General features: G+C 40.4%; 1 protein-coding gene across 8 annotated transcripts in view; it reads left to right on the top strand.

The window, feature by feature from the left end:
* The window catches only part of DNM3 (dynamin 3), a 181,283-nt gene that overhangs the window by 100,148 nt on the left and 59,069 nt on the right, over positions 1-22,066 (top strand). For all 8 annotated transcript variants that reach the window (XM_067001516.1, XM_048080188.2, XM_067001513.1 and 5 more), the window contains 2 exons: positions 10,299-10,408; positions 21,543-21,654. In XM_067001516.1, coding sequence (XP_066857617.1) covers positions 10,299-10,408; positions 21,543-21,654 — 222 coding nt within the window. The remainder of the gene's footprint in view (positions 1-10,298; positions 10,409-21,542; positions 21,655-22,066) is intronic.

The raw sequence follows: 22,066 nt of genomic DNA, 5'->3' as shown, positions 1-22,066 counted from the left end.
GCAGTAGAATTTGTGCCTACATTCCTGTTATGTGTTGTTAAGGTGTTGTGTGCTTGATGCACTTGCCTTTTAGAGTGATACCGCAGCAGGACCTCTTTTCTGTATTCTACTGCAAGTGGTCAGCCAAGCAACACAAAACAGCTAGCAATGTGTTGTTTCCTTTATTGCGCACAATTACATGTATGGAAACAGCATGCTGTTATCAGGAGAGAGCTTGTGGGTGAGCAGCCCTTGGGCATTCCCATTTAATATGCAGCATCTGCAGATTCAAAACCACTGTGTATGTGCAGCTCTACTACAGACGCTTCCTTCCACACACATATCCTCCTGCTATAAGTTAGTAATAGGCTGTAACATGGTGCCTAGCACCTTCCAGTCATGTGTTTTTTTTGTTGTTGTTTGTTTTTTAATGACAGTAGCTTTAAAGAATGCTTTGGCGTTGCTGCTTTTGCTGTTTTCCTCTAGCTCTTGATTGTTCTTCAGATATAATAGTTTCATGATATCTTGGATGTTCGACCAACTTTTTTTTCTGTGTTCCCGTACTCATCCTTGTCAGGTTCCTTTTTCAGAGCTGCGTTATTGTTCAGTGTTTGCTGTGGTGAAGTCTGCATTCCCCACTCGCATTCAAGTCCCTGCTGGGACAGATGATGTGCATTGAGAAAAGACTGTAACTATCCCAGGACACACTTCTGAGACAAGTTAAGGTCAGTTTGAGGAACAATTTGGCTGTGAATTTCAGGAGTGTTTCCATCAGGGATACTTCCATGGAAACAGTCTTCCTGATGAGTGTTTCCAAGGAGGCTTCAGTCTAATAACCATTAATTTCAAAGGACAGAGGGTTGCAGATTTTCCTGCACATCACCATAATTATTTTAGGATAGTTTTAGTCAAATTCTGAAACGCATTTCAAAACCAACTCTCTTGATGTTTTGATGGCATATGTCACTTAGCATTTGAAGGTAATGTTCTTGATATAAGGGAAAAGTGATAGATGATTATGGAGTGTTCAATTATTATTTTTTTTATTTAATAAAGAAGCATCCCCAGAGTTACCCATTTTACCAAAAAATATATATGAAGGAGTAAGCATATGGTCTCCTTACTCTTTTGTTATAATTTAACAGTTTCTTTGATGAAATTAAGAAGCCAGTGTATGTTTATACATACTACGTAGTGCAAAGAATGAGATAACTTCAGACAGTTGTCTCAGGAGTTAATGTTTTCTGTGACCCAAGTATCCTGGTTTGCCTTTAAAAAAAGGGGGGGGGGGGGGAAGCTGAAATGTAGCTTTCAAAAATGCTGCTATTAAAAAGAAAGAAAAAAGAAAATAAAAAGGAAAAAAATAGAAAGAGGAGGGGTGGGGGGGAGAAGACTTGACACCAGAAGCTCTGTCATACCAGAGTTTCTCTCGGATGTCTGGAAAAAGTCTTATACTTCTGGGATGCTTTCCAAAATATTTTCAGTGACCATTGCCACAGGCGTGAACTTCTTAATGCATTTTGCAGTAATCTCCACCACAGTGAAATTGATTACTGTCTGAAAGCTTTTAATGATAACAAGCAAGTAGGGCAGCACAAATACCATGAACTAATTTGTGGCTGTGTATTTTGTTGCATCTTCAGGAGTCTTGCAGAGACAGATGTGTTGCCTCAGGAAAATCCTGCTTAATTTTTTTTTTGCATAATTATGTAATTGCTTATTTATCATTTGATTTAGAGGGATTCTTTTTTTCACACATGCATGCACACATGCCTCTGTGTGTGCACGCGCAAACACACAAAGGATCTGGAAACAGTTTCTCTCTCTGATATTTCTTTTAGTACCCAAAAAAAGTGTATGTTGATTTCCCGAGTTTGAGGTTTTCTAGGATTTATTTTATAGAAACGGAAATGCATTCAAAGGCTTGAAGTAGTTTTAAGAAATGGCTTCCCAGCAGGAAAAAAAAAAAAAGGGTACTATAGCAAAGGTGTATCTTTCTCATATACCTACAAGGGAATTTCAGGAGGCTTATAAATGAGGGTCTCTCTTTTTATGTGCAGGTTGAGTGAGTTGAAGAAGCTGAAAATACAGTTAAACTTGCGGTTTTTTTTATTTTATTTCAGTGTTAACCTAGTATTCCTAATGCAAGAAAAACTTCAAAACTGAAATATGAGCTGCGCACCTATTCAACGAGAATAGGTTTCAGGAATTACGTTTTCTCTATAAGGAAAAAAAGATGTACTGACAAATAAGCAAAGTTTTAAACTATATGAATGGAAAGCCTTACGCAACAGAGGAGTTAGATCCCACAGGCACTGGTATGTCAGTGTCACTGTGCCTTCTGCCAGCACAGACATGCAGCACTAAGGCCCTCCATCCTGTGCTATGGCTCCCACAAACCACGGTGATTGATGGATGATCCGCAGTAGGTGAAGAGTGAAAAATACGAACTTGAGCACCAGCAGAGAAAAACAAGCTGTCATAAGCAGGCTTCATTACAAGGGATAAAAAGGTCAAAATATACTTCCACCCCCCTGCCTTCCTTCAGAGCAGCCACTAGATGCATCCAAGCAGAATTTTTCCAGACTGTTAACTGGTTCATCAGTCGGGGCTTTCTCTCAATTTTAAATGCCAGCACCACTTCAGTGCAGAGGAATTGCTGGCTTCTTTCCCAGACAAGATTTCCCAAATTCAAAATGACCTTTCAAGATTCTAACTAATAGGAGCTGAACAGAGATTTCCTCTCCATCAGGCCCTTTCTCAGATTGATCCTTCCACTGAGAGCACATCCCCCAGCACAGAACAGGGAAAGCCCAGCCCTTCTACCTGTGATGATAAAAACCTCTTTTGAAAAGGGGCAATCTTAAATCGTGTTGTTCTACATCCCAGAAACTATTACACTTCTGTTCGATGCCCTGATTATGGAAAGGCACAGGGAGTACCAGTGAACTATCTGGCGTTTTTTATTTTGGATCCAACCATTCAAGGTCTGAATCAGCACAATGGGATTCACAGTTACCTGCCATAGAGCTGAGGCAGAGGAGTGAGAGGAATGGCAGAAGAGCCCTGGAGCAGGGAATTAGGCTGCTGGATGGGTGGTTGTGCCACGCCAGCGGACTGGCTGGGCTGGAGGAAGGGCTACAGCATCATCCTGCACTGCCGCCTACGCTGTGGCGTGCAGTCCCTCAGGGGCAGCGAGGTCCTCAGCCTGCAGGCAAGGTCAGGTCAGCATGAAAAGGGTTGGGGAGGCAGAGGAAGCAGGATCCTAATTCTTATCACCCAGGTGTTCTGGCTTCTCACCAATGTCTTGCAATTGTCTTGATGCTGTTGTGATCTTCTGTTGGTAAAAGTTTCACAGAGGTTTCATATGCTATTGAACACCATTCGTGCAAACATCTTATGGCATTGTTGGTTCAAATTAAAGCTTGGGTAACTATTGAGAGAGAGTTTGGCAGAGAGAGGTGGAGGCATAGTCAGCCTGATGCCTGCTTTGTGCTGCACAGTGAGGAATGGGCTGTATATTTCCCCTTCTGCCATTCAACATCAGCATAGTTACATCTAGCTGTGCCCTCTACAGCTAGTGAGAAACGAGGCAAGGTAAGGTAAAACCCAAGACTGAGAAACGTGGTATTAAGAGATAACTGAAAGGCAGTCCTGTGAAGTCTTGAAAAGTAGCAGTAAATGCCTTTTAAGAATGACAGCAGTGACCATTTCTTGAAAGGACGAAATATTTCAAATACAGAGTTTTGAAGTTTTATGTTTCTATTCCTGAATGTTTGGGCAGAAATAAAGTGGCAGAAACAAATACAATACAGCTTGTTATTGAGAAAAACACATCGTGGGAAATGAATGCCATACTGTAAAATGAATGCCAACACCAGAGAACGGAGTACACTTTAGCGTCAGGTGTAATCCCATAGCTGAATTTAGGGGGAACACCAGAGATGTAACACGTCTCTTAAATTTTTAATAACATCTTGTAGGAGAAGGTACCAGAAGATTGGGAAAAATAAGTGGATGTGTAAAGAAGAATTTAGGAAAGATTGCTGTAAAATCAAAAGTACCAGCTTCCATCAAGAAGACCAGCTCAAACTTGAAATCACTTGATTCTATCATCAGATCTCCCTTATTTAGCTGCAGTTTTCGGTTTGCCATCTTCAGCTTTGTTTTGTATAAGGGACACTTCTCTGACATGGTAGAGGATAAAGTCTTGTAACATTGAGGGAACGTAAGATTTGGTATTTCTGCTTCTTTCTCTTAGCAGGCTGGGTTACCATCCTAAACCTTTGTCACATTTTTGTATTGAGATTCTCAGTCGGCAGCTCTCATTTTATTCTCCAGCATTTTCCTAGGATTGTTTCTGTTAAATGTTGCATAATGGTGGTTCTGTGTCATGGCTGATATTTAATTATATATATATCTACATGTGACAGTTTTCTAATGTCATATGCGATTTTTCCTGTCAATGTAGGTACATGTAATAAAAACTGCTTCCTTCATAATGTACACCCATGGTGATGCAGCGCAGGTACAGAGTTCCCACCTGCGTGCTGATGGGAGAGCAGGCAGGGGAACGGAGGTGCGTCACGGAGGCGTCATCCCCCTGCCTGTGGAGGAGTCTCAGGGAGTGAGATACTCAAACTATTTTTTTCTTTTGCCTAAAGTTTTTGCCCGAAAACTTTAACTTGAGCACTTTGGGAGTCATTTGTATGTGTGTGAGTGCTTCTTGATGCCTGGGTGGCTGACTTCATTGAAGAATTAGGATCTGTTGTGGCAAACTCAGCAACTGCAATAGGAAACTTTTAAAACAACATCCTTTTAGTTGACAGACATCAGCTGTCTCTGCTGAAAACACTGTTAGGTATGTGGTTCTTTCTTGGAATAGAGGATCTGCATGGTGGTCAAAGATGATCTGGTTTCAGCGGGCAAAGAAAAAGTCTCGAAGAAGTGTTTGGTTTCAATGCTTTATCATCGACAGCTAAAACCACGTAGGAGCTGATGGCAGAAGGCGGGAGGGAGAGGTACATAGGTGGAAGGAACACAGTCTCGTCATCTGCAATTTATTAAGTATTCTTTTGCTATGCTTTCTGTAAAAATGTTAGAATGTTTACATACGCGTTGTTTGTCTGTCAAAGCAGCTCCTTCGGCATGTTATAGACAATTTAGAGTTATGTTTTCTACAGCTGTACCCAGGAGTATGTTCAGGCCTGAATTCCGCTAAGTTGTCTGTAACTAAATGACTTGCCTTGTTTTTCTACAAAAGTTTGGAGTAATATGAAAGTATCTTATGCTTCATTTTTCAGCTTTAGAGCCAAGTGTGGTAAAGCAAAGACCATTGTGAAGATGCTGTGTGGCTTTCCAAACAGAGAGAAAAATAAACCGAAATAGAAACTCAGTAAAATGCTCTTGGGTGTATTTAAAGTTAGAATATGGTTAACTCTTGGTTATTGATTTAAATACTATAAAAGTTGCTATGAAATGTTCTAAGAGTTTGCATTTCCATCAGATGCCACAGAGTGGGTTATTCTGCACTGGCAGTGAAGGCAGCTCCTGGATGTAAATACGTCTGAGCCTTTTCTCTTCAAGAGTAAGCAGGCATATTTCTAGCACACCCCACCAGCATTTCTTGGCACTTTTTTTCTCTTCTTTCTTTAATATAGATCATTCTGGCTCAGCAGGTTCACGAGCCACTACTTCTTGTGTCTGTCTCTAAAATGGGGATAATGATCCAGCCATCCAAAAGAGTACAGCACTACAGAACATCTTCGTTTTGGTCTTACTTTGTGCCTCTGCTGCTTAATGTCTTTGCCAAGCTTGGCTTTCAAGTTCTACCTCCGTGTTTTAGCACCCTGACGGCAGGATACCTTAATGGTGCTCTGCCGTCAGCGGCTGCCCACAAAGACGAGGTCTGGCAGCTCAGGTCAGCGCTAGGCCCGAGTTACTGAGGGGGTCCAGATGCTGGGAGCTGTAGGGTGCTGGTGGGGAAATCTAGTTCAGAGGCAGAAATGTCAGCCTTCTGCCTGCTGCTCCTAAGCTTTAATTCAAAACTGTCCTTCCTCACCTCATGATTTTGAAGTAGTTCGCTATTTTGCCTCACAATGCCCAATACTTTTGACAGAGGTGTTTCGTGGATACCTTCATTTGCTGTTAGTGTCTTGATAGCTGTTCCGTCAATACAAATGACGTACAGAATAAAACCCCGGTGTAAAACAGCCTTTGCCAAGCTTTTCTAGCGTGATCTGCACTTCCAGTTGGGAGCCTGATTGCTTTGGACTTGGAGCCCCCACAATTCGTGCAGACAGTTCGGTTTGGGTTGGTGTCGTGACCCCTAGACTGGAAACTGGCGTTCTAAAACTTATTTAAAAGTGGTCAGCAAATTGCCTTAATTCCCAGTGACATAAGTGACAGTGCCATTAGGTCAACGTTCACTTAAGACATATCTCGCAGTCTGAGCATTATATATTTGCGTTGTCGTGCCTGAATTCTGCTTCTGGTCCTCAGGGTATACAACGAGGAGTAGTTTGTCCTGCATGCTGCTGTTGTGCAGTCCCTGGCCTGAAGGGACAAATGAGAAAACCCTTTTTACTAACGGGAAGATGAGGAAGTAATTGAACCATTTCTTTCCCTTGAAGAATTCTGTTACCCTTATAATTCAGCTAGCTGCAGTTGTGTCCAAGGTTTCTTCTTCCGCTGTTGTGACAGAACCTACAAAGCTCCTAAAGCAGCGGTAGGGGGAAAACGTAGCTTTACGTTGTCTCTGCCTCTGGCTGAAAGCAGAATCAAGTTCATTAGATTTGAAGTCCTGGCTGGGACCGTGCTGGGGGCAGGGAGCTGCCTTTGTATTTTTTGCATCCCTTGTGCCATTTTGGACTTCAGCAGTATTTATTTTTAGTACGTTTAAACACTGCAGAAGGAAGGGGCAGTTGTAATATGGCATATTTACATCATGCTGTCAGTTCCTGGCAGCTTATTTGCCTGTCAGAGAGCAGGAGAGAACTAGTCCATTAAGGATGTGAGTGCTACTTATGCTCACGAGTGGTGAAACATCGTCTCAAGGGTCGGAAGGCCTTCCCCAGCTAGCAGGTTGGTTTGTTTTTCTAAGGTGCATTATGTGGATTTTTTTCATGTCATGGAGACAGGAATGGGCCATGCTACCTCCCACTTTTTCCCTCTGCTCCTCTACGCTGCATAGGAAAGAGAAAAGCAAAGTCTGTGGACATGAGATCAGCGTGTGCTGGTTTTTCCCTTCATGTCATGCTTAATTTTTCCCCTCATGTCATGCTTAAGTTCTCTGCCCCTTTATAAAAATAAAAGTCTATAAATAAAAAAGAACAAATGCTGAGGGGGACAAACTGGACCCACAGCTATGTGCATGTCGTCACTTGTAGAAGTGCGCCTAGCCCCATTCCTCCCAGGCTTCGTACATTCCCCGTTTCTTACGCTGTCAGCTTCTCAGGATGGGAAACATGCACAGATACAGTGCTGGCTGGAGAATTTTTGCCCTGCCATAATGTGATATTAATTGAGCTAAGGCTGAAATGTTGTTGCATTCATCTTGTGTTAAATTAGCTCATGCTCTGTGTGTGTGTGTGTGTGTGTGTATATATGATTTTTTTCCTCTTTGTTTGGAAAAACTGTTGCTCTGGGTTTTGCTGCCATGCTTGAATGCTGCAGTAATACCTTTCTCCTGGAATTAAGCAATACTTAGGTCTGATCTCTCGTATGTGACACGCAGTCTCTGTTAGGATTTCAAGCCTAGGCACCCTGTGATTTCCCTTTCTTGGAAACTGCGCTGTCTCAGCATGCGGGTAGGAGGCCATGTAAATAAATACCAACCACTTCTTAGCCTTCAGTAGGCATTTCCTTTTTCCTGGTGGCTACAGAAGAAACACTTTCTCACAGTTTGGCACCAAACGTTTATAAAACTTTCCTGCTTCTGGAATTTTCATTTAGACAATCAGATCCTTGGTATAGCTTTTTCGTTGGTTCCTATTTTTACTCATCTGTAGTTGCCTGGTTTATCAGTAAACCATGTCTGTCAGAATAAGCACTTAGCAGAAGCTTCTAAATTTCTGGTAATGGAATAGTAAAAGATTCTAAACAAATTTTCTAATAATGAAAGATCAATTTAAAGAATAAAAATCAAGCTTATCTGGTTTTCTTAGTTATGATGGCATAAATAACATAGAATTTTCTGCCCAAAAGGTGTTTTATTATCTACCCTAAATGCTTAAAATCAAAACCAAATATCTTATTTTACCATGTAGTCCAGCATTCAACTGGAAAATATGATTTGCTTTTAATCCAAATGTTAATATGTTTTCAATTTATGTATTAGAATATTTTTTCAAGTTTGGGCCACTTTGTTGGGGCAGCAAAGCTAATGTGTTGTTACCTTTTAAATGCTACCAGTACTATTTAGCACATAAGTTTATAATATCAAAACAGATCACATCAATCAAAGTCAGTGTTAGAGGACAGTGCACGTCTCCTATTTTTTATCTGTATGTATTTTACCTATAAGTTCCATATCTAGTTTTATTTACTACTTATTTGTTTAATTTTTTGTTAGTAAATTACTAATTTACTTTGCTTAGTTTTATTTATCTCAGTGGTAATGCTTACTGAATAGTTGACAGTATCCTCTCCTTTCAGTTTGCTGATCTCAAAGGCTCAGAGAGCATATATTCCATGCGAGCAGAATACAGACGTGAGCTCTGACAAACAGCTGTAGGCTGGCACAGAACTAGACTCCTTAGAACTATACTCCCTCATTGGAATTCTTGGTAGATGGGAGAGTGCAGAATATACTATATGTGATCTTCTGTGGGCATACTTTCTAGGATGGCTAAGCCAGAGGCAATTTGAAGATAGATCAGACACTTTTTACGTAATACTCCCACACTGGATTTCATAACTTTTGTATTTAACAAAACAAGACAGTAGGAACCATGCTTTACCAGAATGCCCTTTGAAATATGCTTTTCCCTCTACTGAGTTCTGTTATAAAGCTGTCTAGGAAAGTGAGCCATTGTTGGACACATCACTATAATATTTTTATAGTTTCACTCTTAGATACATTCTCAGCTAGTTTAGTTTTGCAATCTGCTGAAGCTTAGCCAAGTTAAATTGCTTCTGCCCTCCCAGCACACACATCTCAGTCTAGCTAGAACTTCTTCCAGTTCTTTGCAGTGGAAGTTACTTTTGTGTATTTCTTCTGGAAACAACATGGAAATACGTATTGAGAAAAATGAGTCCTAGCTAGGCTTGGCCCTTTTGCCCTGTCTTAGGGCACGATAAAGTGTTATCACAGGCATGTTTCTTACCTGAGTCAACCACGTAATGTGCCTGTTCACAATTCTCCAGCAAGTGCTCTGGATGCTAGATTTCATAGCTAGTTCTAACTATGGCTAGATGGAGGCCAGGCAGTCTTGTTTCATGTTGGCAGGTAAGGGACTGTGAGAAAATCCTCTGCTTTCTTCCTTTGGTGATTTATTTTGGGGTTTTGCCTTGGTTTATCTGTCAGTGAGAGGACTTAAAGGAAGTCTAACACAACAGGAACAGGTCATAATCATTGCACTTTTTTGTTCTGACCGCATAAAGTAGCTTGAGGGTGTTTCTAGTCCTTAATTTAGAGTGTCAGGAAGCAAGACACTAAGAAAAGTTGAAACTTGACTGATGAGACTGCTGTAAATTAGAGTTGTGACGCAAATGAGAAAGGAGTTCACAACAGCAAGAGTGAATAGATTATTCTTGCTGTGTGGATAAATGAGCTGGTTAGGTTGGAGATCAGTCTTGTTTATGTACAGTATATATAAAACCTTGTTTTTTCTATGATTTTTTATTTTCCACTGGTGAAAATAAAATTGTCCCTGGGATCAGCAAATGCCAGCACAAAATAAGTGATAACTGATTAATTTCATATCATGGGTTACTCCAGTTGCTACACAGACTTGGTATGAGTGTTCTGTATTGATTAAATTCTATTCAGTTAAATTTGAACCTTTTATATTTAGAAATCAGAGGAATGAAGAAGAATAAATGTCAATATATATTTCTGACGGAGTTTTTATTTTTATTTTTTTTATTAGGAAACATTTTAATAGGGTCAGTGAAAAACAACTGGAATTGAGGTTTCATTTCTGTTGCAGACATGTCTATGAGAGATAACCAGACATTTCAGTTTGGGATATTTCCTTATAATAAATGTCCCAAAGGCATTGCTGACTAAACGGAGCATGCTGGTATCAGGCTTGTTTGAGACTTCTCACATAGCATTGGTTGGTTTAATCTGTTTTGTTTTGTTTTGTTTTTCCTAGGAAAAAGAGAAGAAGTATATGCTTCCTCTGGACAACTTGAAAGTGCGTGATGTTGAAAAGAGCTTCATGTCTAGCAAACATATCTTCGCATTGTTTAACACAGAGCAGAGGTAAGAGAATGTGCTGTTCTGCAGATAGTGCTATAAAGGTGCATCTGGCCAAGCATTTTAATAACTGGGAGTGCAGTTCTGGTATTTCCACTGTGTTGAGTGAACAAAGATCATGATACTTTTGATTTATCTGCTTCCTTGCTGTTGCATAATCATGGGATGAAAGGTTAGTGTCCTCCTAGCCACTCGTGGGGTGAAACAGCTCCATGATTAGTCATCTAGTTTTTCTGTATGGCTGAATAATCATCTCCTGATCCTATTCTTGTTTTGTTTGGCAATCTCCTAGGCTTACCAAAACATTCATGACTTCTGTACCTTGTGACAAGATTTAACTGGTGTAAATCACAAAAGTGTCATTGCTTTCCACTTTCTCCAGTGGAAAAACTTGCTTGCCTGTAATCTTGAGAGTCATTCTATTGTTTGTTTGGGTTTAAATACAGCTGAATGGAGAACAAATGAAATTCCTCTGCCTCTCTAATTCACAAGAATCTTTGCTTTGTAGTGTTTTGACTCATCCTTTCTTTTCAGGCTCTGTCCTCTGATTTAAGTGGTTTGGGCACTCTGTGGAAGCCTGCTCAGGGGGCACAGCCAATTCAGATAACTGCACAAATAAGTCCAGAAAACATGAGAACAGGCAAACAAACAAACAGAAAATACGGTGACCTGTATTTTCATTGATTTATTACTGTGGAAAAGAGTTACATTTGCAGCTAGCTTGGTGGAATTGCATTTCAGCAGATGAGGTGCAAGTTCTAGAAATTCTTTTTCAGGAAAATAAGTAAAATCACTTCTATTGCTAACATGAATCGATGCCATTGTTCTCCTCTTCTGCTAAGTCCCTTCACACCCACTCCCCCCCCAGTCACCAAAGCTAGGCAATACAGTCAGATGTTGCACAAGTTGATGAGGGCTGGATGTGGCTCCCTGCAGAGCCAGCTGTTGTTGCTCCCGAACTGGCCAGAAATAGTCCTTTCAGAAGCAAAGAATGCCCCTCCCTCCTGCAAAGTAAAAGCAAAGGACAGGGCTTCTGGGCTGTCAAGTTTCTGCTGGCTCCAGAAACATGAGGACGCAACGTGAGTCTCACTCTGAACTGCCCCGTGAAGGCTTTGCCTACATCTGCTGACATCTCAGCTAACCCACATGTGGACATTGTCTGCCAGAGAAATGCCCTTTGAAAGTATGTCTCTCAAATACTTGCTGGGAATAAGATTTCAAACACTTGACCACTTGTATTTCTGGAGCACAGAAAAACACTTGGAAAAACGTTTCATGTTTTGAAAAAGCTTATATGATCTTCAGATGCTGGAAATTAATATAATTCAAGCTATTCCACTATAGATATGCATGAATCATCCTGCTATTGCACGTACTTCAGTCAAGAAAGATAACTTTGTCCTGGTGTTATAATCTGTTAATTATAGCTTGATATTTCTCCTTAGTTTGGTTAATGTTCAAATGCTTTCATCATCTTAAATATTAATCGCTGAACTGCTGTGAAAATCCAAGGGAAGCATTCATTTCCCTTGGCAAAATTGGGATTTTGTGTGTTATATAGCTGTACTTTTGCTTTTTCTCTGGATCTTCATACGTACTGGACAGCAAGGATTTCAAAGTCAGATGTCTAAAATGTTTGCCATGTCTGCAATAACCCCGCCCGTTCGGGCTGTGAGCAGACCTTAAAGCGTCTGCAAGCTGCTCTAAAAACATCCTTCTATCTATATGGGCATGTTAAGACATGACAGCACAGTGATAAGATGACAAAATAACTGCCGTGGGAGAGGCTGTTGATGAGGACAGTCCTCCAGCTTAAAAGGAGGCAGAATTTGTTCTTGAAGAAGCATTTATTGTTCTAATTACAACGGCAATCCCTCCGTTACTGTGAAACAGATGATTTTATATTTTTCAAGATTTGCCTTCTTGCATAGACCAGTGAAAAGAAGCTTAGTATCACTTTGCTTCCCCTGTCTCTTAAATTCATAGTTTTTGTCAGCAGAAGCAGGGATCTGTAGGGTCCCTTCCAACCCAAACCGTTCTGTTATTCTCTGATACTGCAACTGGAGTGAAGTGATCCGGCCCTCAGCTGGAGACTTGTGTGCCCTTTCCCACTTTCCTAGGGAAACTGAAACATGGAAATGGTAAAAATCTGTTGAAGTAAGGAGTCTCATTGTTTTATTTTCTGCTGATGTATTGATCTCGTTTCTGAATATATAGGGGACTAAATATTGTTTGCTTTTCCAAAATTCATGTAGTAACTTAGTTTCTAGTTTCTTTTGAAAACCTAGTAATTGGGAAAGAAAGCAGCTTTCTTTTTCTGAGTTTACCCACCGAGGGTTCTGGCTATGGAAATGTTTTACTAGTTAAGATGTAGATCATTAAAGAACAAAGGCAAAATCATCTACTCTGGCTTGATTGACAATAGCATGGAGATTATTCTCTTTTTTCCGTAATCTATAGGTTTGTTTTTTTCCTTGACTGTGCAAACTTTCTTAGTGTTCAATTAAAATATTTTAATTTTCAAGTAAAATCTGTTTAGGAGAAGAACTCTAATCAGCTTGTTCTCATTTTCATTCCCAGCCCTTCACTGCATAGGTATTTGCTGCAGCCATATGTTTCTGATACTGTACGTTTCAATAGCTTCCTGGATTATGCACTGCATTTTTTCCATTTATGAAAACCTTTCCAGTTCTGAAATACAGTTACCAGGAAAATCCTCATTTCACTGCATAGAAGGAAAAACCATCTTGAGTCAGGAGGCTTGGGGATAGAGGCAAAAGGAAACTAACAGTATCTGTCATTTTGATTTACTGCAGAAGTCAACAATTCTCTGACAGGAATCAAATGTGACTTGGTAATGTATAGTAAATGGAGACTGTGATGATTGATTTCACAGTGAAGATAAATTCTCATGAAACGAACATAATTGCAAGGCTATGAAAACCCTCCATTGTGAAATAGTTAAATTATTTTCCTGTTACTTTCTAATTAAAATTTTAAAAAAAAGGGGGAAAAAAAAGAGAAACCTTGGTGTGAAATAGATAAAATATTTCTAAAAGAGGAGGGATGTGGTGGGGAGGGGTGGTTTAGAGTTTTGTTTTTTGGCAAACTTGATTTATTTAAAACTTTAGAGTGGGTCTGTGTACTTATTTTATAGACACCAAGAAAGACCTTTGGAGATGGACTCCTCTTGTTCACTTACCTCAGCAGCACTGGGTATTACAGCCAAGCACATTAGAGCAAGTGCCCTTTGACTCGTGGTTCATTTTTGGCAGTGTCCATCTATGTGACTCTGCCTCTAAGCAACTGCAGTTGAGCTGCAGGGTTGGGCAGTATGCATCTAAACCGAAGTCTGTCAAGAACGTGAGTTCTCGTTTGTGCTGACCATCCTTTTCTCTTCCCTTTCTATCTCCACATTAAGCTGCTGGCAAGTCTTTTAGACTGGAAAAGAGATCAAATGTATTCAAAGTATTTGAAAATAACCATGCTGTAGAAAAATACTAATGTATGTGGTGCTTTTTTTTGTTTGTTTGTTTTTGTACTGGGTACTTTTGCTCACTCTTGTGAGCAGAGGAGTGATAGAAAGTAAAATCATCCTTTTCAGAGCGTGATTATGAGGATTTTTTGCAAAGGACTTGAATCCTGGCTGTTCCTCTCTGTGCAGTGAGATATGCCATGATGCTGTTCTTGAGTACTGCCCAGTATTCCCACAGGGCTGGAGCTCGAGTCCGGGAGCCCAAGGACTGGAGCCAGCTCTTGAGACTCCTGCGAACACAAGGCAGTTGGAGATTTTTCCCTGGTGGCACGAGGAGATGAAGGGGTGGCAAAATTGTGTAGATGTAGCTGCTGATTGACTTTCCTAAGCAGAGCTAAGAATGGAGGAGAGAGGATTTTGTCGGCTTACGTACAGTAGGTTCACCTTTTGTGTCAGAACTGACGGATATGTGAGACTCTTTTGCAGAGTTCAAGAACAAACAAATCAAATTCTTCCCAGCCCAGGAAATTTACTTTGCTTCTAGGATTTCCCTTTGCCTATTCCTCACTTATTTCCCATAAAAAATCCAGTGATTGGCACTTTTAAGTAAATACTATGGTTTGGGACAAGAACTATAGTCTTAAATGTGCCTCCCTTTAGGATCTATGTAATGGTTGCGTATCAGTAGCCTTTCTTATGCAGGAAGCTCTTTTTGGGAAGATCCCATCAAGTCTCCCTGCTCTTCTACTTCCCTGCCCTACAGGATCCAGATGAAACACAACAACCATGTTACCTTCCTCTCCTCTGTGGTCCTGTATTCTAGCAGGATGTGAGGAATGAATTCAAAGCACAGAACCATTCCTCTGTCTTCACAAGAACAGGTCCCTGAAAATGAAACGCTCCTCAATAATTGTGAAGCAGTGTGACAGCTACCATCCCTGCGTGAGAGCTGACTCTCTGGGGCAGGCTTATTGGACAAACAGATCCCTAATCTCAAAAACAGATGAATGCCAACGGGCAGAGCCATCAAAAGAAAGCTTTGAGGGCACCCAATACGACTGGAAATATAGCTGCCAGATGATAAATTTTAGCTACTGGCTCCTGAGCACACACTGTCAGGAATCATAAAGCCCAAGAAACTGCATTGTCTGCTAGGACCCAGGAAAGTACACTATGTCTACCGAGTGAGAGGTACGACAGTATTTATTCTAGGTACCTGTTGTTGGCTGAATGTTGCCCTAGATGGGGATGGTGGAGCAAAAGTCTTCCCTGGGACTCCAAGTGCATTAGAAATTTAAGTACTGATTTTCTTCTTACAGACAACAACTGGTTAACTGCTGTGTGTCTATAAGGGAAATTGGGAAAGAGCCAAAATAAAGGGAACTAGTGAAAGGAGACCGGGTCAGGGAGGTGTTGGATGGAAGCCAGGCTAAAGGAGAAAAGCCTAAGATGAGATGTATGTTAGTTACTGTTTTTGAATTGCTAAGAAAGCTAAGCCCCAGGAAGAGCTGGACTGTAAGCTAGTCACAGCCCTCTCTGTTAGAAATGGAAGAAAGAGAATCTATTTAAGTAAAAAGAAAAAAAAATGAAATCAAGAAAAAAGCTGCTGAGGTTTGTAAACAAGCTATAAGAGCTGGGGAATACAATATTTAGGAGTAGGAGAAATGCATAAACCCAAACAAGAACTAGCCCTTGTGCCCCCAACTCTATTCCATTAAAAGTAAAATGAATTAAAATCTGGAATATTTCATTCTTGTCATTATTGAGAAGAATTCTTTGTATGATAAATAAAACAGGATGGTAGATGGGTGGTGCGAGTATTGAGGTCTAAAATTGGCGTTAGAGAGCAAAGAAGGATTCTCAGGCAAAGAAACTGCAATGCCAAACCTGTATCTTAAATCTGGGTTGATACCTGAAGAAAATTCCCAAAGAGAGTGTAGGATCTGAAACATCAGTGACACCTACCAGAGAGACAGGTGGTGTAAGCATGGGCCAAGTCATGGTAAACGTGATTCAGCTTGCAGGACACCTCCTTGCTGGCTCACCATGACCCTGAAAGGCCACCAAGGCCACCACTGCCGCATGCGCAGAAGCCCGGGCTGGAGCCATAGACGTGCTCCCTCCGTGCGTGGCGAGGCTCTGACAGCTGGGAGCAGCTTTTGTGTCTGTGTGGCCCGCAGGGCAGGTTCCAAAACCGGCTTCCATCCCCTACCACAAAAATGATCAAACCTTCTTCTCTAGGGAGTTACGGAATATTTTTGTGCCAGTTACTGCAGCTTTTGGCCTACGTGATGTTAGTTTTGGCTGCGTTTCTGTTCTGGATTACATATAGAACTTTAGATATTCCATTGTCCAGGGTTGGCTATATGCTAGTCAGCATCTCTTCTGTTAATTTTCACCGTAAGCTTGTTTGTTTGTGTGTGTATTTGTGTGTGCAAACTTGAAAACATCCCTATACTTCTGGGAGATCGCTTACATGAGTTAATGGCAAAAACCTTAAGTGCTGCTATTTCATGCCATTGTCTCCGAGATGGTCTCTCTGGCTTTTCTGGATATTAAGAAAAAAGTCTTCAGAGACTTGTGTAATTAATTTTAATTAACATTCACATTGGACTGATCTGAAATGGCACGCCTTGATAGAAAATGTTAGTCATTGCTGTTAACTCATAGCAGATGGCCGGTTTGGGTTCTTTAAAATATATGATTTACAGAGCCTCCAGTAGAGCTCTCTTACAAGAAAAATAGTGCATATAGTGAGACCTGCCGCTGCGGAGTTACAGGTGGCTAAAATGGTACACTGAGACTAAGGCTGAACAAGCGGAGTGTGTCGAGTGGCGCTGCCCATTGAATAAGCAGAAGATACACAGCGGAGTTTCTTTCGGGGTTATCTTTCTCAGTTGTGCACGTATATTTGCAGTACCTGGATTTTGTTATTTTCTCCACTTTTCACTTTAGGTGACTAATTACCAGGCCCATATTCGGTGTGATTTTGTTTTCAATCAAATCAAACATATGTAAGAATTGAATCTCTTGCATTTGTTGTGGAATAAAATTGGGCCAATTTGCATATGGTTCCAGATTTTGTGTTCATTTTACTTCTGCTTGCATCCTAATGAAAGATCAGTAGTTTACAAAAAAAAAAAACAAAGATTTTGGATGATGAGCACAATTATTTGTAATCCCCATGAAGGCAGATAGCAATGCATCTTTCACTCTGTGAGTAGTTTTGCTCACCTCAGTGTCACTGTTTAACTTCAGTGTGTTTTGTGTTCTTTGCAGGATTAAAGTTAAATTGGCTTAAAGGCACAATTCTAAAAATTTCAATAATATTCTTGCTCTCTAATTGCAGTTCTGTCTCCTCCTATATATTGGCAGGTTTAGGGGCATCCGCATTAAATCTTGGTTTGTTTTTCTCTCTCTTAAATAAATAAATAAATATAATAATAATAGCCTGCACATAATAATATAGCTTTGTCTACTGAAATATTCCAGATCCAACCCAATCTAAAAGCTATGCATATATGGATATGTGTTAATTTATGTGCATGCATATCAACTGGATTTGTAATGTATATAAAGTAATTGCCTTTAAAAATTTTCCAGGTTTGTTGAAGCTAAATATTTAATCTTATCTTGGTATTAAGAAGTTACAAAAGATACTTTATGTCTTGAGGTCTAGCACTTGTTCAGATAGCAAACAGTTTTGATGTGCAGTCACTGCAGGGGGAAACCTGCAGGTGTTGAGTCCACTGTAGTAGACATCCAGAAAGTTCTTTGTGATACCCACTTCGCAGAAATTCCGCTGTTGGTCCTGGATCCTATAGCTTTGCTTTTACATAGACAATTGAACCTTCCCTATGCAGCGTTGACAAGCCAGGGTTCGGGACTAGTGGGACAGGAATCTCGGTAACTTACAGGGCTCAGTCTTCAGTCTCATCTGGCACTCCTGTTCCCTTGTGTATGCTTTCAGATACCGTACTCTGTTACGGCTTGTTCTTCTTAGGATTATTCTGTGATGGGAGGGGTTAAAGAAGTAGCTATGCACAATGTAAAGGCTGTTTCTGCATTAGGTAGTTTGCTTTGGACCCTGAAATATATGGGGGAAAGGAATTCAGAGTGCTGGAAACAAAGGTAATGGTAAAGTGAAGTTGTATAAACCAAGTTACAGCTGGGTGTCTGCTGGGCTCACAAGTAATGGGTCTCTAGACTCTGGTCTAGAGAAGATGTGTTCCGAGGAGGGAACCATCCCAGAATCAGAAATGACACTTTTTAGTCTACTTGGCTGCTCATCACCATGAGAAATTCTGTTGTGATTTTTTTCCGGAATCCACATCTTGAGGTCTGTGTATTTAGGCTATGGCAAAACCTGCAGATAACAAATGGTAATCTTCTGTATTTTCCATTCTTGGAGGGGGAAGTATTTTAATTTCTAGTAAGGTAGCTATAGATCTATTTTCATGTACTGTGCAGGATATTAAATTACAATGATGAGACTCCACAGGAGGAAGCTGCATAGGTGGGTGTGGTACATGCATGTAGCTTTGCACACAGCTCCCCTGTTTGTCTGCTCACATTTTACAAATGTTAAATATCCAAGGGAAATGTGGCATGCAGATTGTACTACTAGGCATATTCCCATTTATTGTATCTGTTTTGTTTCTACAGTCCCTGAGCTTTCAAGTTGCCTGAATTTCAACAGGGCTTGTATAGCTGAGAGTTCTTTTTTGCTTCTTGGTATCCTGTACTATATCACTCTTGCATAAGTATGTGGCCGCTATAGAGATGACAATGAGAATGTGACCTCACTGTGTTCCATATGGAGTAAGTAGGTGAGGATTGAGTAGTAACTGTTCCCATGCGCTGCTATCTTCAGCAATTTTAAAAAGTAGAAGGCAGAACAAAACAGAAAAGTTGAGTCGTTTTCAAGAACGTTTTTACAGCTTTCCATAAGATGCCAATGGCTTCCTAATGAGTAAAACATGTTAATGTGCTTTTTGTAAGATTCCACTAGTAACAGAAAAAGGACAAACTCTCTTCAGGAGTTGCTTTGGCTTTTTTTCCTTTGAAAAGTTCCTGTGCCTGTCAGCCCTTCTGGAAGAAAGAAAGGCAAAGGAAGTCTAGTAGCAAGGGAAGCTGCTTTGGGAGGCACACATCCATCTACCTGCCCTAATGTAAGCTTCCTTGGGAGCTCCAGCTTGGAGCAAATGCTTTTTAGTTCCTCCTTTATGTTGCGAAGCTGAAACCTGTGTTGCTTTGTGATGGTTGTGAAGCGCTCAGACACTGCAGTGGGAGAGGCGTAGGAGGGCTGGAGGCATTGAGCAGCTTGGTCATCAGGTGCCCCTAGACCAAGGAAAGCTCTAGATATACATGGATGCAGTAATGCAGGGCTGCCAGCTCTCCTGTGTTCGAAGTGGTCAGCTGAAATCCCTTCTCACACAGCTACACTTGCTGTAGCAAGTCACAAAATGCCAAGAAGTTTGATACAGAACATGACAATTCTGAAAAAATGTTTTCACAAGCTAGTGTCGAGTTGTTTTGCTCTCGCAGATAAGCATTTTTGGAACTTCCCTATCACTATGTTTTATGGCTTTTATGTGCTCTATTGTTATTTTTAGTCATCTTTTCGGAGGCTACCCTTTTACCATTTCAGCTTCCCTTTACTTCAGAGTTATAGCTGCTTAGTTAACTTAGCCAAAAAACTTATCGCAGTAAAAGTTTCTCCTAACAATAAATTAAGGCTTTTTTTTTTTTTTCTGGCGATTTCATTTTGCTCCTCTTTTTGTTTTCATCAAGCCCTTTGTTTCATGCAGTAAATGTTGACTCCGAGTTCCACAATATTGTAAATCGATTAAAATTCAAGTGTTTTGTCATCAGTTCAAGATAACAGCATCTGAAGAGGTTGTCCAGGGCATCCTTTGCTTTAACGCATTATTGGTGTGTTTGGAGTCAGAGGAGGAAAAGGTTTAATTTTAAATTTCTAATCAATAGAAGATCCGTAGAGTTTTTAATCGTTCATTCTGCCAGTGGCTTTGCCTAAGCTATGGGATGTGATTTGTGCTCTGGTTCCTCTTGGCAGGAAACACAGCTGTGCTGCCCTGCATGGCACTGAAACGTGCCCGGGGGACATCTCCAGCCTGGATGCTCAGAGAATGGTGCAGGGTTGGTGCTGAGCACACCTGCCTGCCTGCTCGGGTGTAGCCATTGCATTGTGAGAGTTGTCACTGATGTCAGGAAATCCCAGTGTGTCCATTAGTGCTTGTAAGTTTAAATGCAGTCTCTATTTTCCCTCTATTTGATGGTGGGTATGCTCTGGTTGCCATACTGTAGTTTCACGACTGCTAATTTTGTGTGTAGGTGTGATGGTGTCTCCATGCTCAAGCAGGAACTCCTACCATTCAATAAAATTTTTTCTACACATGTTTTTCTTGAGACTGCCCCTAAAAAGCAGGGCTAGGAGCTGTCTGGTGCTACTGGTAGTAAGGGAGAAGAATTTCTGTGAGCAGTAACTACATCAAGTCAGGTGTATTATGGAAGCATGAAGATGAAATCCCACCAGACCCTGAATGCTACAGAAATTTATCTAGGCAGTGATGCTAATAGCTTTATCTCCTGGTTCTATAGGGTATTCACACTTTTTTCTCAAAATGTATGGCAGAAATCACCACTTCAATTGCATAATGAAACTGAAGAACCCCTGGTTGTTGCTGTTTTTGAAGGTTAAGTAACCCCTATCAACGTCTCTGCCACCCTCCACTCCCTCTTCTCCATAGCTTGCTACGGAAAGAAAACAGTCTTGTTGCAATGGAAGATTGATTCTTGTGCAGCTTTTAAGATCTAGCAAAATGTGGTTTCATAACCTTTGTCAGCTAAGCTTGTGGCCTTTCCTAAAAAGACTGTTGGCTGACAAATTTATAGCAATCTGGTCTGTATATAGACTATGAATTCGGAAACTAATGGCTAAACCGTAAGGGGAAAATCTGTTCTGTTTATTGGAGAATTTACAAGTACCACCTTCCTACATATTATGTATTTTTCCTTCTTTCTCTTTTCTTCCATTAAGTGATTCCCTATTCATAATGCTTATATTTATCTAATTCTATTAATGACTTGCAATAGGTGGTATTTAAACATGTCACAGTTTTCTTACTGCTGTGGCACACATCAGGGGGGCTTTAAAAAAAAATACCTGAATGTTATTGTTTTCTTTCCCCTTTTACCGATGATGTCTAACAGCTTAAAAGGGTCCACTGAAAGGACCTAACTTGGGAAAAAGTACCATCCTTAATTGTTCTGATACGCGTTGGTTACAGCAGCAATCAGTGACAAGACATGTAGTTCTGTTGGCATGTCTTATGTGTTTGTCCTCTGCATCACAAGTCTTTCTTTTCCTAAATGTGCCTTATTTTGGAAAAAGCTGGAAAATTGATTTTAAGTAATTTCACGGTACTTTCAGATGATTATTATTTCCAGAACTGTGCTGTAGCTTTCTAAGATATTTTTAAGTACTCCATGTGATTATTAAACAAGCACCTGTCTCATAAACTCTGTTGTCCAAAACAATTACCAAGTCATTTCTGATCCCAAAGGATTTTTAATTTAAAATGCTGCATGCGTGATACAGACTAGTAAAATTCTCATTTTACAATGTGGTGCTCTTTGTTCTAGGAATGTTTACAAGGATTACCGTTTCCTTGAACTAGCCTGTGACTCCCAAGAGGAGGTGGATAGCTGGAAGGCATCTCTGCTACGAGCCGGTGTCTATCCTGATAAATCCTCAGTAAGTTAAACAGCTCACTAGTTTTCCAGTAGCTGCTCTGTTTGAGTCAGAAAAACAATCATATCATCTGGGAAAACACAGTGTCTGCAGATTTCTCAAGAAATTGTAGCCTTTTCAGTGAACTCTTCTGTGGTAATTTTTAAATATTCATAATGAAATATCTTAAGAACAATTTGTGTGTCAAACCTCAATATAAAAAAGTTCCAAAATGTTATTCATTGGAACTGGGTAGTAAAAGCATTGAGCAAATTGGATTTTTCTGAGCTTCGCTATTTCTATGAATGTCTTCTAAGGTAAAGAAGTTTATTCCTGCAAGCTCTGTCTTACAGAACTGACAGAGGCATTCCAGGCAATCATGTATATTTATTTTACTGATTCACTGCATGTTTTTGTGTATGAAACACATGCTAAA

This window comes from Anser cygnoides, chromosome 8, assembly GCF_040182565.1.
Source record: "Anser cygnoides isolate HZ-2024a breed goose chromosome 8, Taihu_goose_T2T_genome, whole genome shotgun sequence".
NCBI classification, from domain to species: Eukaryota; Metazoa; Chordata; class Aves; order Anseriformes; family Anatidae; genus Anser; species Anser cygnoides.
This window is presented reverse-complemented; position numbering and strand designations above follow the sequence as displayed.